Source organism: Rhincodon typus, chromosome 20 (assembly GCF_021869965.1).
Source record: "Rhincodon typus isolate 14 chromosome 20, sRhiTyp1.1, whole genome shotgun sequence".
NCBI lineage: Eukaryota > Metazoa > Chordata > Chondrichthyes > Orectolobiformes > Rhincodontidae > Rhincodon > Rhincodon typus.
The window spans coordinates 33,233,627-33,247,711 of record NC_063351.1 but is presented as its reverse complement, the minus strand read 5'-3'; the positions used below and the strand labels follow the sequence as shown (position 1 = coordinate 33,247,711).

Below are 14,085 nucleotides of genomic sequence, written 5' to 3'. Positions count from 1 at the left end.
AGAATGTGCAATTTACTTTTACTGTAAAAGTACAGGTAAGATGTTTTCTATAAAATGAATTCATCTAGTTGAAATAGGATGACTATATATTGAGAGGGTAGTCAGCAATTGGACAACACTAAATTTTACTTCCTCATTTAATTGCTTGCAGAATGCATAGAATTCATCTTTGGGATGTACACTGAGGTATGCAGTACTCTTGATATGAAATGACAAAATAATCACTCCTCTAGAACAAAAGAATTGATTGTTCATGTAGTTATCAAACATAGCAAAAATAAATTCTTTGGTAATGTAATATAGAAAATATACCTGCAAGTGCAAACTTTGCAACTTGAAATGGAGGATCCAAAAGTTCTGGTTTAATGCACTTAACACTTTCAAGTGGTACAGTCTCTACAGTTCCATAATCTGCACAAATTACTTTTACTGAAGAGTCAGAATAATTAAGTACAACTGTACGATGCCAGTGGTTATCACCTAAAATAAGAATGTACATGTTTCAGGATTCTTGAACACAGAGCAGGTATTCATTATCTGGCACATGAAATTTTAAGAGGAGACAAATAAAGCAACACTATGAAAATTTTTTTTGTAATTTTCAAAAGGAATAATAATTGTTAAAGTAGACCTTTAAATCATCCAAAATGCATTAATAACGAAAGAACCCAAGTGTCAATATTTCAATTTGGAAAGATTGCCAAGACGGTGAGCTGCATTTCACTCTGGCTATAACCTGGATACTTCTGATGCTGAGTGAGATCATTAGTGGAGCTCTCTCTATCAAATTACCATGAGCCACCTATTCTGAAAATTCTTGACGTACACCATTCAGAAATAAGCAATACATTCCAGGCGCAGCAGGAACAGAAATCAAATTGGAATCAGTGGAAATATTTTCCACTGGATGCATGTTGAACAACAGAACCCAAGTACAAAGATTCATGACTTAGAAGACTTGGGGATATTGCAAGCAAAATCCCTGCATGAGCTTGTTCAGAACTTCTAATATCTCCATAAATCAGCTGGAGCAAAGAAACGAATATTACAACAGTAAAATTCACAGACTGTACAAAGCTAATGAAAGCAATTGATTCTGAACTTGAACAGGATGACCTACAACGTGAACAACTAACATATGCTCTGACCAATTATTTTATGATAAAGACAAAGAGCATGCAAGATATTTTCATCAGCTCTAAGTGTCCTGGAAACTGTTTTGGATTGGGGAAAAATGAAATGAGCATTGTTTCTGCTCCCAAAAAACTATTTTACTAATGAGATTTATAATAGTTTTTGTTGGTTTCAAAATCCTAAGCTTTAGTATCTTCAGAAAAACCTTCTTTTCACAATTAGCAAGAAAGATCAGATATTTTCCTATCAACATATTCAGAAATGTTGTTACACAACTCTGCAGCAGGTGGAACTTGAACCCGGGGCTTCTGGTTCAGAGGCAGTGATACTACCACAAAGAACAGATTCCCTCAATAGAACACAAAACAGGTATGATGTTTTAACACTTCAACAAGAATTCTGACAAATGGGTTTTAATCTTTCTAGTCACATCAATTGGAACCTTCAATTTTGCAGACATGCTTATCACACCTGTTACCATATGTAGTTATTGCACATTAAATTCGGGAATGCTTCCATCATAATTCTGTGCCTGAAGCCCCAAGTCTCTCTGTTCTACAACACTACCCAGGGCCTACCGTTAATTGTATAAGTCCTGCCCTTTGTTTGTTTTACGAAAATGCAAAACTTCACATGTATGCACATTAAACTCCACCTGCCACTCCTAAGCCCATTGCCCCAACTGATCTAGATCCCTTTGTATTCTTAGATAACCTTCTTCGCTGTCCATTATACTACCAATTTTGGTGTCATCTGCAAACTTACGAACCATGCCTCCTATATTCTCATGCAAATCATCTATATAACTGACAAATAAACATAGACCCAGAACCAATCCTGGTGGAATACCATTGGTCACAGGCCTTTGCTCCCAAAAAAAAAACCCTCCACCACCACCCTCTGTCTCCTATCGTCAAGCCAACTTTGTATCCAATTTCCAAGCTCACCCTGAATCACACGTAATCTAACTTCACTAATTAGTCTTCTCTGCGGAATTTTGTCAAAGGCTTTACTTAAGTATGTAAACAAAATCTACTGCTCTGCCCTCAATCCTTTTGGTTATTTCCTCAAAAAACTCAAATCAAGATTGTAAGACACTGTTTCCCTCACACAAAACCATGCTGACTATTCCTAATCAGTTCTTGCCTCTCCAAATGAATGTAAATCCTATCCTTCAGAATCACCTCCACAACCTACCCACCACTGATGTCAGGCTTGCAGGTCTATAGCTCCCAGGCTTCTCCTTACAGCCTTTCCTAAATAGAGGCCCAACATTAACCACCCTCCAGTCCACCGGCCCTTCACCTGTGGTTACAGATGAAACAAATATTTCTACTGGGGCCCCCGTAATTTCTTCCCTAACTTCCCACAACATCCTGGAATTCACTTGATCAGGTCCCAGAGATTTATCCACCTTTATGTTTTCTAAAATCTCGGACTTCCTCTTCTGTACATCAATGTTTATTTCCCTAAATTCTCTCGCCTCCATTTCTTTCTCCACAGTAAAAACGGATGCAAAATATTCATTTAATATCTCTCCATCTCCTGAGATTCAATACCTAGATGGCCTTGTTGATCTTTATGGGGCCCTATTCTCTCTCTGCCAGCAACAAAAACAGAAATTCCACCCTCAGGCAACTGTCTGTGTAGAGTTTGCACATTCTCCCCGTATTGGCGTGGGTTTCCTCCGGGTGCCCTGGTTTCCTCCCACAGTCCAAAAATGTGCAGACCAGGTGGATTGCCATGCTAAATTGCCCGTAGTGTTCAGGGAGGTGTAGCTAAGGTGGGTTATAGTGGAATGGGTCAGGGTGGGATGCTCCTAGAGTTTGTATTGACTTGTTGGGCTGAAGGGCCTGTTTCCACACTGTAGGGATTCTGTGAAATGAATGAAATTTCTGGAAAAGCTCAGGAGGTCAGGCAGCATCTGTGGAGAGAAATGAGAGTTAATGTTTAGGGCCCAGTGACCCTTCCTCAGAAGGGGCCCTATTCTCTCTAGTTGCTCTTTTGCTCTTAATGTACTTGTAGGATCTCTTTGGATTATCCTTAAGCTTATTTCCAAGGCTGTCTCATAACTCCTCTTTGCCCTCCAGATCTCCCTCTTAAGAACACCCTACATTCTTTATATTGCTCAAGAGAGTCATTTGATCCCAGTTATCTATATCTAATATATAATTCTTTCTTATTCTTGATATGAACCTCAATATCCTTACTCATCCATTGTTCCCTACTCCTACCAGCCTAGCTTTTCACTCTAATAGTAACATAATGCCTCTGAACTCTCACTATAACACTTTTGAAAGCCTCCCACTTGTCAGTTCTCCCTTTATCTGCGAAGGGTCTACTCCAATCAACTTTTCTAAGGTTTTTTAGCATGTTTTTGGACTTTAGAAGTTCCAAAAAAATGATTCAAAATGAAAATTTTCTGTTTCTGTTATATAAAATTTACAAGAAAAGCCTGCAATTTAGGAGCAGCCGCAAGATCCACACTACTCTTGACACCCACTACACTTTCAGGTGGTGTAAGCAGATTGAATAGTAACTTGCAAGAGGATAAAATAAAATCAAAATACTGCAGATGCTGAAGATCTGAAATTAAAAAACAAGAAGTGCTGGAGACACTCAGGCCGGGCAGCATTGTGAGGCACAAAAAGGTAAAAATTTTCAAGAGGGACTTAGATAAGTACTTGAAGGATGAATATTTGCACGGTTATGGAAAGAGAGCAGAATAGTTAGATAACTCTATTAAAAAGGGCAGCCCAGCGGTTAGCACTGCTGCCACAAAGCACCAGGGATCTGGGTTCAATTCCACCTTCAAGCGACCGTGTGTGCAATTTGCACATTCTCTCCGTATCTGTGTGGGTTTCCTCCGCTTCCTCCAACAGACCAAAGATGTGCAGTTTAGGTGGACAGGCCATGCCAAAGTGCCCTGTAGTGTCCAGGAATGCACAGGCTAAGTTCGTTAGCCATGGGAAATGCAGAGTAACAGTGATTGTGTTATGTGTATATGTGTGTGTGTGTGTGTGTGTGTGTGTGTGTGTGTGTGTGTGTGTGTGTGTGTGTGTGTGTGTGTGTGCGCGCGCACACACGTCGGGGGGGGGGGGGGTTCATCTGTGTGGGATGCTCTTCAGAGGATCAGTATGAACTCGATGGGCCAAATGGCCTGTTTCCACACTGTAGGGATTTGATGAAAATCCACTTTAATTGAATGGCCTTCTGTGAGATTGTCCTGTAGAAAGTGAGAATGGATGAGCAAAACACAAGAAAACACAATATAGCTGACTGGCAGGTATGGGTATCATCATGACTGTCACACTCAAAAAATTTAAACCAGCACACACTTCACAAAAGTGGTTTATGAATGAAACTTCAAATCCATCCACTCCCAACTTCCTCCAGTGAGTGTCACTATCTTGCCAAAGTGCTAATGTGTGTGTGACAGCTTTGCTGTTTGACCACAGAATCCTATTCTTATCCAATACATACATTTCCAGAAAGTTGTGGCAAATAACCTAGAGTGTGAATCTTGATTAGGCTGGATAATAATCAGTCAAGAGGCATTGCAGTCAAATTAAACATTCCTACCATCATTCTAGGAAAAGTAAACTTCAACATCACAGCTAGGAGAAAGTACAGGTATGAAATTGAATTCCCATCATCAGATTGTTGAAACTGAAAGAACCTTTTCCATATGCCATGAGAATGTGGAACTCATTATGATGTGGACTTGGTGAAGCATATAGTATGGAATAGATTCAAGGTGGAGGTTTGGTGTATAAGTCAGGAATGAACAAATTGAGGTTATATGGGGCATGGAAAACATTATGACAAGCCTAAACGCTGGCAGATATCAGGTGGATCAGATAACCTGCATCGACACTAGAGTGTAATGTTAAAGCTATGCCTTTTCTTGCTTTGAAATTTGGTGCTATATAAAATATAATACATTTATTGTTAAAAAATTCAGGAAAAAAATCATGGTTGCAGTATAAGGGAGTACAGATTTAAAACTCAGAAGATGAATTTACAAATAACAAGGAGGAAGCTTTTCACACAAAGAATTATCTAGAAATGAATGCACCAAAACAAAACTAATTATTTTAAGAAGTGCTATATGCTGTGATGGAATGACAAGTTCAGGTTCTTTCCACCAATACTATTTTGATATAGAATCACAGTTTTAACCAGACATACCAATTAATTCTCACTACGACTACTCTCTTCTACAGCTGTTGAGCTGCCAACAATCATAACACCTGGAAAATCTCTCCTCATCATGTGTCTCATTGGAGTTGTACAATATAGTTACAACAGTTGTGCAAATGACAAGTAGCTAAAGGAATAGGTTGTTGGCTGACCAATTGATAAATAGTGGCCTGGATTTTGGGGTTAGCAGTGAAGCAAAAATGCTCAAAGACCTCAAAAAAGGTCCTTCACAAATTAAAACACAGAATACTGCAGATTCTGGAGATCTGAAATAAAAATAACAAAATGCTCAAGAAAACCAGCAGTTCTGGCACCATCTGTGGAGAGACAGTTAGCACTTTGAGTTGAATGGATCAAATGACAGCTTTGAAGAGGAATTATTGGATTCAAAATGTTAACCTGCCTACAGATACTGCCAGACCTTCTGAATATCTCTTTTGTTTTGATTTTTATGGGTTCGAGAGCATAGATCTCCTTTTCTCAACATCGATTTCAAACAGGCATCATTTACAAGGCATCTGTGGCATCCAGTAACAGACATACTGCTCAGCTAAATGCAAAGAAACTCAAGAATACAGAATAGCATTTAAATCATGCTGTGGAAAGTTCATACATACGCAGGATGAAGGAGAATCACAAATATCAGAACAAATCTTCAAAAATATTAAATCTATTGTTAAACATTTGAGGTATTAAGGGTCCCTATTTTTCCAGAACAAAAAGGGATTTTGAACAGTAATTATGGATTAGTTCACCATTAAAGCTCAATTACTCCTGGCTGAAAGTTTAACTTAATCATTATAATGAAAGATCATAGGCTGGTATCATGAACTATTTTCTTCCAATGAGACTACCTGATCTGCTGAGTATTTCTAGCAATTTTCGATCTTATTTCAGATTTCCAGCATCTGCAGTATTTTGATCTGGTGTTAGTTTCATCTTTGTTTCTTACAGCTGTGGTAGTGTGGAAATGGTTCAGATGTACTACTAATCCATGATTTCTAAATGATTCCACCTACAAAGACTACAACAGTGCACACTTCGGAGATACAGGCTATTATTGACAGCAACTCCTAGATATTTGCATTTAACTGTTCACATGTAGATGCCAGAAGTTGCTATCATTTTTATCAATAATGCTATAATTATGACTTTTGATTTCTACATCGATGTGCAATGCTTGTACACCGATTCAGTAAACGTACGTAAAGATTAAAGACAAAAAATGGAGAATAACCTACATACATCATAGAAATAAACATCTTGAAAACAGACGCTTTGTGATCATTTTAATTCAATAAATCTGTTTAAATTACCTGCAAGTCTTGCACAACAAGCATCACCAACCTCAGGACCGAATATAGAATTGCCTGGTTGAGCTCCACAGTGTTCAGCCAACTCTGCATTCAACAGGTATAGCTTCTTCAAATCTGCAGAAAGGGGAAAATACTTGTTTAAATGCCCCTGTAAGAAAATGCAAATGACAGAATTTAAAGTTTACAACTAAAACGCTTGAAAAAGAAAGTGATATTTAATGAACGTTAATCATACAAATGCATGCAGAGCTCAGAAGATGAGTGCGTTCATAAATGGAGATGGGTAGAAAGCAAAGACCAGCACTTAGTGCTCCCAATAGCCTACACTAAATATTTGATGTCAAATATTTTAGACGCAATGGTGAATCCAAAGAATTTTAAGACCCGGCTGAGGATGCAGTTTTGGCTTCCATTCCGTACAACGGAGAGAAAGAAAGACAACTACTTTTACGTAAAGGGCTGTACTTGAGTTAGTGACCAATGCAACGAACATTGTAAGATTACTCTTTTTGCAGGACAGTAGTGCATTACTGGAGCAAGTAGAGATCAAAAGCAGTTCAATAGTGTTCTTAAAATATCAAATACGTGGTTACAATTTTCTGATTTTGTTCCTGTGTATTGAATTTAGTGCAAAAGAACTTTGACTTACAACTGTTTCCCATTTCAGGAAAACACTTGCTGTAATGTTTACAAATTCAGTGGAAAACCTTGAACTATAAACAAACAACACATGCAATGTGACACTTCGTCACATAACTGTATTTGGAAGTTTACACTCCAAGTTCATGAAACTGTTTGTTTTAAAATTCAAACACAAATATAGTATTCAATACTTGCAACCTATACAAACTGAATCAGTTACTATGTACACTTCAGATTCTCTGCTATATCCCATGTTTTACCTCAAAATAAAACCGGCATTACTTATATTACACAGGAAAAGTGTTAATTTTGCTGTGTCATAACTGTCTAAAATAATCTAATTTGGCAGCCTATTAAATAATCCTTATTCTAGCTTTAAAGAACATTTCATATTTAGATCTTGTCTACTGATGTTACAAAAGAGTATTCGCATAGAAAAGCTTCCCCAAGACCATTTATGTTGCACAATGAGAACTCAACTGCATTACAATGTTTCCTATATTGAGCTAAGTTGATACATTATTATAGAAATGGCACAACCCAAATCAAGCTGTATTCAAACAGCATCTTTCTGATCAGACGATGCCATATGTACAGTGACAAAATCTGGTTTCTGAGAAATTAGGTGGATTTTGAAATGCAGAATGTGAATGCAGAAAAGTAGTACAAGTAGCAATCTTAGTATTAGGGGTTGGAATTACAAATAAAGAAAACAGACAGCTTATAGGCTTTTTGGTGTGGGAAGGGGGCTTTTTAATCTTAGAGACATTCCTGTTAATAAATGCTATATAGGTTAATTCATATACACTGGAACATGATAACACATTCAAATTTGGAGTGGTACAGATGAAAACTCAATAACTGCAGTGATCAGGGAGTGCAAGGGTGAACAAAGGTGAGCATTCCTCATCTGAACCCCTCCACTTTGAGTAACACTTGCAAACTGCACGGAGGGTAGCCAGGGTACAGAATGGGTGGAGGCCTTCAATGTTAATCACTAAGAGTAGCTTGGTAACACAATTACTAACCATGGCTCTGTACAGAAATTAGACAACTGTATAGATATTTAAAAGGGCATTCAGGCTGGGAGTCTGCAGTAGGAGTGGAACCTGACTGAAGCATTTTAAAGGTTAAAACAAACTATGTTGAATATAACAGGAACAAAAACAAAGTTGCTGGAAAAGCTCAGCATGTCTGGCAGCATCTGTGGAGGAGAAAACAGAGTTAACGTTTCAGGTCCGGTGACCCTTCCTCAGAACAGACTTTTGGTTTTTACGTTGAATATAAGCTTAATGCAGAATTTCTCAGACCTAGAGGTGGCATTAGGCATATAAAGAGATACTATCATGCTAACATGAGCAAAAAGGAGACAATTTCTGCAAATGGGACATGGGCACAGTAGGAGCTTGATTAATTTTACAATGGAAATTATTTATTCCAACCAAGCAGAAGGCTAGCCTTTTAATGAGACATAGATACTCTATTACAGCATGTGTCATATCATACTATTTGCAGTAACAAAAGAAACCCACAGTCTCAAGCCATTGCATTATCGGGACTTCTAAACACATTTGTATCAAGTGTCACTGACAGCACTACAATGGCAGACGAAGCTCAGAAGGGCATATCTGCCAGACTGGGCTCGGAGCAAGTAATGAGGGAAAAGACCCCCACCTTTAACAGATGTACCAGTCCATGACAGTATTGTAAGCCTCTTTTTTGGAGGTGGGTGTGGGGCTGTTGCATTCCTCCACTGAAGATAGCTATGTTGAATGGAATACATTTAGAAAAGGTCTAGCAGCTCAAAACTGGGCATCCATGAGATTACATTCAACCACCATCTGTAAACGCATAGCTTGGCATATCCCTCACTCTAGGATTACCATTAGGTCTGCTGAGCAACCCTGGCTGCATGAGGAATGCAGGACAACACACCAGGAGCAGCAACTGGGATCAATAAAACTGAAAACAAAATGCTACAAATGCTAGAAATCTTTCAGCATTCAGGCAGCATTTATGGAGAGAAACATATTTAAAATTTCATGCCAATTACTTTTCATCAGAACTGAGAAAAGATGCAATCGGTTTTCAGCCAACAGGAGGAGGATGTGGATAAAAGAGAAAGTTTGTGATAGGATGGAGAGCAGGGTTGTTTAAATGACAAAAAAGGTTTCTGAAGAGTGGTAACAGGCACGGTGTTTAAGTGAGATACAAAAGAATAGAAAGCAACTATCTAACTGCAACATAAAGAGATAGGAGGAAGAAATTGAATAAGACCGAACTAGCAAAAAGTGAAAAGAATAGGATGGAGGTTTAATTTAAAACTCTGAACTAAATGTAGAATCCAGAAACTAGAGTGTTGAGCTGAAAGAATTGGAATTAGACTTTCATCGTCATGTGTACTCAACCATAGAAATACATGAGTACAGTATAAAGAAGAGTGTACAAAGTCACTATTCTCCAAAATCACCTTGATTACAAAGCCAGAATTTTTTTTAAAAAAAGCAGAGAAATGAAAGAAAGCCAAAAGATAAGAAAAACGTCTAGATCGTAAAGTCTAAGTCTTATCTCCATAAAAGGTGCATGGAACCATCAATGCAGGTGCCTTGATCTTGCATCGAACTGCACTGAAACACCACGGCAGGACAAGGACTTAATACAAGAATGGGAGCCAGGTGAAGAGCTGAAATGACAAGCAACAGGAACTCAAGGTCATGCTTGCAAATTTAACTGAGACATGTCAGAACATGGTCACCCAATCTATGCTTGGTCTCCCAGGAAGACCACATTATGAACAGCAAAGGTAAAAGGACATGAAAATTGCTGTTTCCCTGGTGAGATGGTGTTCAGGGGCTTGTACAGTGAGAACAGAGGATGTTAAAGACCATTTCGTATCTTTCTAAAACCAATTTAAAATTTGTGAATCCTTCCATGGTTTTTCCTCTCCATACCTACAACCTCCTTACCTCCTCTGTGCTCATTCCCCTCACCTAATGATTGACAGCACGGCCTTCATTTGTGCAAATCCTGTGTGTATTTTCATCCTTAAAGATGAGAGAAGGGAGAGGTTTAAGAGTTTTCCTAAATCTATCTCTAAGATAGCACATTCTAGAGATCTCCTCCTTTGGCTTGATGTCAACTTCTGTCTGATTACACTTCTGTGAAACACTTTGGTATGGTTTCCTATATTCAAGACATTAGACATCTAAGAGTATGAAGAGATATCTAGCTCAGTGTGAATTCTACCAGATACTCAACAAAAGATCAACTACAGAGTCTTTTAGGAACAATATGTACAGTTAATATTATATTTTCAAGAGCAGACCACGTGGTGCTAGATCTGAAGTAATAAAGCATGAATAAACCAAGTTTATTCACTTGAATCCCAAATGCTGAGAGTATGATGTTTTTGCCACTCGCAATAAACGTAACTAGTAGGGGGTGGCAATGGTTATCCCCAAACCAAATTCATACTAAACAAATAAAGAAGGGTCACCTGACCCAAAAGTTAATTCTACTTTCTCTCCACAGATGCTGCGAGACCTGAATTTTTCCAGCAATTTCTGATTTTGTTCCCAAATTCATACTGAAATCTACGATCCTATTATTCAAAAAACTGATTTGTTAGAAACAATACCTTAGATGATCCATTTGTATACAATCTGACTAATTCCAAGAAATCTGTTTAATTTAACTTCACAAAGTAGTGATGCAAGAGATTCAGCAATATTGTTACAACTCATTGTAGACTGTACTAGTGCTCTGTAAACTGAGCCCTGCTATTCCAGGAGACATCACAAAAGTTCAAGTTTTTAAATCAAGAACTCCAAGTTCCCCAATTTACCTCACTTTCAAACCTATAGTGATAGATAGTACAGACCAGATTTTTGTACTGAATAAGAATCACTATTTATTATAAGAAATTAGACTCCAGCTGAACAGTTATAAACCATCAGCATGTACTACTAACCTGAAACTCCAATTCCTTTATAAACAGTCCTTGCGTAGAGACAAAAACAAACTGCATACAATAGGCTATGGACAGTGGGGAGAAATCAGGAAAGACAATTCAATAATCTTTGCTCCCAGCTTCTGTTGTTGAGAAGATCCTATGACACTTCTGCTGGCAAAAACATTGCTTCAGTCATCTTTCTTAGGAAGCTTCCACCGTTTGCTGAGAGAGACAAGGTGACCAGTTCACTCATGGAAAGTCTCTGACTTATCAGTTTAAAGTCACAGCTTACGACTGTTATCCTTCAGGTTTAGAGACAGAGAAACCCCTTCTGAGTTGGGGGAAGAACTGAAGGCCTGTCTCTCACGTTCTGTAACTTGTTTCCAGCTCCAAACTATGGAGTATCCAAGAACCAATCTCACACTTGTTGGCAGGTGAAAGATCTGTCATCAAAAACTCGTCACTTGACCATACGCCAATCAACTTCCTGCCAACAAAAGCTGCATCTGTACACCCTATCAGCATCAAATTATTTGCACCTCAAACTTCAAATCACTGCTCATTCAAACAATTGCTTACAGGATGCTTGGTAATGGATGTCAAGTTACTTGCTGTCAAAACATACAGCCACACTTACAATCCATGGTTTTAAAACAGCTTGTTCTCATTTCAGCCCATTTTTTTGTTAAAAAACAAAAACACAAATTAAAAAAATACAGTCCTTGTGATATGCTCCGAACTCCTTTTTGCTACAGTTCACGGGTGAAGCTTCAAAACTGAAATGCTCCATTCTAATAGAATCTCTCATTTAATAAACGTGCAGCATAACATGAAAATATTAAATGTCTCGGTTATAGTATGCATTATTACCTGGAGTCCCAATAATGTGAACATAGAAGATGCCAGGGTTTATCATTTCTTTCACCTTAATAGGCACCACACTGTTCAAAGGCAGCTCCACAGTCTTCCACAGCTTTGCATTTACATTTTCTTTGGAAACAAAAGAAAATAAAAACATTAAAAACACTGCAGATGAGCCAAAATAAATCATTAGCACATAACTAAATATTTTCATGCCAAATTCAACGTTTGTAAAATATAAATTCTTTCATGCTACAAGTGAACTAAAAAATGACTGAGAAGAAAAGCAATTTTAAAATTGTCACCGTGAGCTGAATTATTTCTTTGTATTCTACTCCAAAATTATCTTTTGTTTGAAATGTCTTACATAAACATAAGATTTTTATAGCAACTTCCCAAGCCTCAGGACATTTGAAAGTGCTTTGAAGATAATGAAGCACTATGAAATGGAGTCACTGTTGTAACATTGGAAATGTGACAGCCTATTTGTATATATAAAATTTCCACAAACAGAAATCTGCTTCTGTGATATTACTTAAAGGATAAACATTGGCTAGGACATCTGACAGAACTCTCCTACTTTTCTTTGAATAGTGTCTGAGAATCTTTTATGTTCACCGGAGATTGCAAAGGGACTTTGTTCAACACCTCATCTGAAAGATGGTACCTCCAACATTGAGGCATTCCCTCAGGACTGGAGTGTCAATCTACATTGGACTCAATTCTCTCTAATGTTTCTAACTTAGACCCAAGAATACTACCATCCCTACATACAAGAACAAATACCTAAGGGCTTGAAATAGTGCTCTCGGACTGATTCCATACCAACATATCATAACCTACTTTACCGACTTGTGACTGGATTCACAAGATTTGATTTGCAACTACATATCCTGACTGCAGGATATTCTCACTGACTAAAGGATGGATACACATTGAATGTAAGAACATAAAAGGCTGGAGTAAAACAGATTGTGTAGAAACCTTTCTGCTAACCTCATATTTTTCAATTAAGAAAGGCCAAGACTATAAAAGTGATAGAAACACAAAACTCACTGAGGCCTCATTCTCATTAAGCGGCTGATTAAACTTGATATATTTACCCTTAGCAAAGTCTGCCTGATAAGAATTATCTTTTTCACAATACTGCTAAAAGCAAAATTGTGCACATCGTTGTTGAATTTCTGTACATTGACATGTTGGTAGATCAATTAGTAACTGCAGATTTCTGACTACTTCGAATATCAAAACAAGTAGTAAAAAGTAATCTTCTATAAGAGCAAAATTTGAATAGACTGTTTCACACTTGCAACAAACAGCACTGTCTCAAACACGCAAAGACGACAAATTTCTAAACGCGAGCCGTGCGCCTAACAAGATTTACCAGAAAAGATAAAAGCCAAGAACAAATTCCACACACATCAAAACATGACTTACTTCCCATACATGCTGCAGTTTTGCTGCTTTCCAAGCTAGAAATGATTTGTTCTTCCACTATTTTAATAGCCAATCCTTCAGAAATTAACTTTTCATTGATATTGATAATTGAATTCTCAGTTTCATCTTTAAGTTCCACAAAGAGGATGTTCTCCTCCTTCTGTATGGTTCTGGACTTCAGAATCTTATTCATCACCAGGCTTTTCATCCTTACTACTGCATTCAAAGACCAAGTATCAGATATGGGTTTCACACCTATAGAAACAGATGCTAAAATGAAATATTGGCTGACAAATTAAGATAATTGCCATGCTGACAATTGTATATGCTGGGGAGGTGCCGGTGTTGGTCTAGGGTGGACAAAGTCAGAAGTCACAACACCAGTTTTAGTCCAACAGGTTTATTTGAGAATATAAGCTTTCAGAGCGCTGCTCCTTCATTAGGTGAAGTACCTGACAAAGGAGGAACGCTCCGAAAGCTTGGGATTTCAAATAAACCTGTTGGGCTAAAACTGGAGTTGAGACTTCTGACTTTGTCCAC

At 37.9% G+C, this 14,085-nt stretch overlaps 1 protein-coding gene across 1 annotated transcript in view; it reads right to left on the bottom strand.

Annotated features, from left to right (window-relative positions):
* The window catches only part of LOC109934627 (tudor domain-containing protein 1-like), a 37,528-nt gene that overhangs the window by 19,533 nt on the left and 3,910 nt on the right, over positions 1-14,085 (bottom strand). Inside the window, exons 2-5 of the mRNA XM_048609178.1 lie at positions 13,546-13,800; positions 12,118-12,237; positions 6,654-6,767; positions 313-480 (exon numbers count right to left, since the gene is read on the bottom strand). Of these exons, the coding sequence (XP_048465135.1) occupies positions 313-480; positions 6,654-6,767; positions 12,118-12,237; positions 13,546-13,753 (610 nt within the window). The 5' untranslated portion in view covers positions 13,754-13,800. The remainder of the gene's footprint in view (positions 1-312; positions 481-6,653; positions 6,768-12,117; positions 12,238-13,545; positions 13,801-14,085) is intronic.